Below are 1,553 nucleotides of genomic sequence, written 5' to 3' on the forward strand. Positions count from 1 at the left end.
AATTAAAATATAGTTGTATCTGCAACTGTATTTGATAATGTTTTTAACTTTTAAAATACTGCATGATAGAAACAGAAGCTGCTCTTCACATTAGTGAAAAAGTTTGGCATTTTTTGACGGGTTACCTTAACTTTTGCTTCTACTTTTAATTTATAATAGGTTTCCATTTTTGGCAGGGATCTAAGGTTCTTCTTCTACATATTAAAAAAGTTGTTAAACATCTGAGTGGCGCACTACCGCCACTTGTGGTGAGAAAGTGKATTGCACCTTATTCAAAATCAATGCGGYCCCATGGCCGCAGTTAAAAACTTTTGTTCACTTGAGGCCCATAGGTTAAGAATCACTGTTTTACTGTATATGATTTATTTTCTTGTCATAGAAAGCCTGTTGCACTGTCTGTCTGCAGTAACAGTGTTTTTAACAGCCATGTTGTTGTTTTTCAGTTGATTAGCTCTATGAGCTCRATAGCAGAACATTGTTTGCCCTCTTTGCTGCGCACTTTGTTCGACTGGTACAGGCGGCAGAGCGGCACTGAAGATGAGTCTTTTGAGTACAGACCACGCTCGAGTACTAAATCTAAGGGGTGAGATGGTCTWCTGTGTTTATTTAAAAAAACCAGTCTGTTTTACATTTGAACAAGTTATTTTCTGCTCTTATTGTTTGTCACAGGATGTTCTTTGCTAAAAATGTTTTTTTTCTCCTCTTTGATTTATAGAGATGAACAGCACCGGGATAAAGATTACCTTCTAGAAAGGCGGGACTTAGCTATAGATTTTATTTTTTGTTTAGTTTCAGTGGAAGTTCTAAAACAGGTGAGTGGTTTGGTTCCTCGTTGGCTACCTGTTGTTTTAAAAAATGTACTGTTTTTAAAAGTATGATTGCTTCCAATTCCTAAAAAAACTAATTTTTTCCAGGGGTGTGAATCTTTAAGCACCTCACGGTTTGATTTGATTCATTTTACATCGTAAACTTCTCACAAACTGGTATGAACGTAGCTAAAGTTATTCCACTGAACAGAACTGTAGACAGACACCTCTTCACAAATTACTGACATCTTGTTCCACAATACTCAGAAACTCTGAAACATCTGACGTAATTACACTTTACGTAGCCTGGTTGATTCTCTCCAAGCCTGGAGCCTCATGCATAAAGGATTGCGCAGCTTTCATACTAAAAGTTGACGTACGGACAAATTTAGAAAAGTGCGCTGCACCAAAAAACTCTGATGTATAAAACTTAGGGTTGGGTATTGAAAGGGTTTATTTTGATACCGGTTGCCTCCTGTGAGCAATTCCAGCATGTTTTTAAAAGAAAAACAACACGGACACGCTAATTACAGTACAGTTTCAAACCGAAAGTAAAAACATGGCGCTCGCTGTGCTCCCGTTCGAAGTGAAACTTAACACACAGCTGTTCTCTCTACCACACATAGTCCGACACAGAGGGCAGAAGCAGCTAAATTAATTAAAACACATTAAAAGTTCATAACTCACCCCTATTGTTGTTGGCACTCTGTGGAGATTGTGTGCCGAGGCTGTCACTGTTAACAGTGA

At 38.0% G+C, this 1,553-nt stretch overlaps 1 protein-coding gene across 1 annotated transcript in view; it reads left to right on the plus strand.

The window, feature by feature from the left end:
• LOC106531640 (protein furry homolog-like) overlaps positions 1-1,553 on the plus strand; it is a gene marked incomplete at its 3' end in the record, with an annotated part of 82,800 nt that overhangs the window by 52,116 nt on the left and 29,131 nt on the right. The window contains 2 exon segments of the mRNA XM_014027543.1: positions 444-583; positions 716-812. Coding sequence (XP_013882997.1) covers positions 444-583; positions 716-812 — 237 coding nt within the window.

Source organism: Austrofundulus limnaeus, unplaced genomic scaffold (genome assembly GCF_001266775.1).
Source record: "Austrofundulus limnaeus strain Quisiro unplaced genomic scaffold, Austrofundulus_limnaeus-1.0 Scaffold660, whole genome shotgun sequence".
In the NCBI taxonomy this organism is placed as follows: domain Eukaryota; kingdom Metazoa; phylum Chordata; class Actinopteri; order Cyprinodontiformes; family Rivulidae; genus Austrofundulus; species Austrofundulus limnaeus.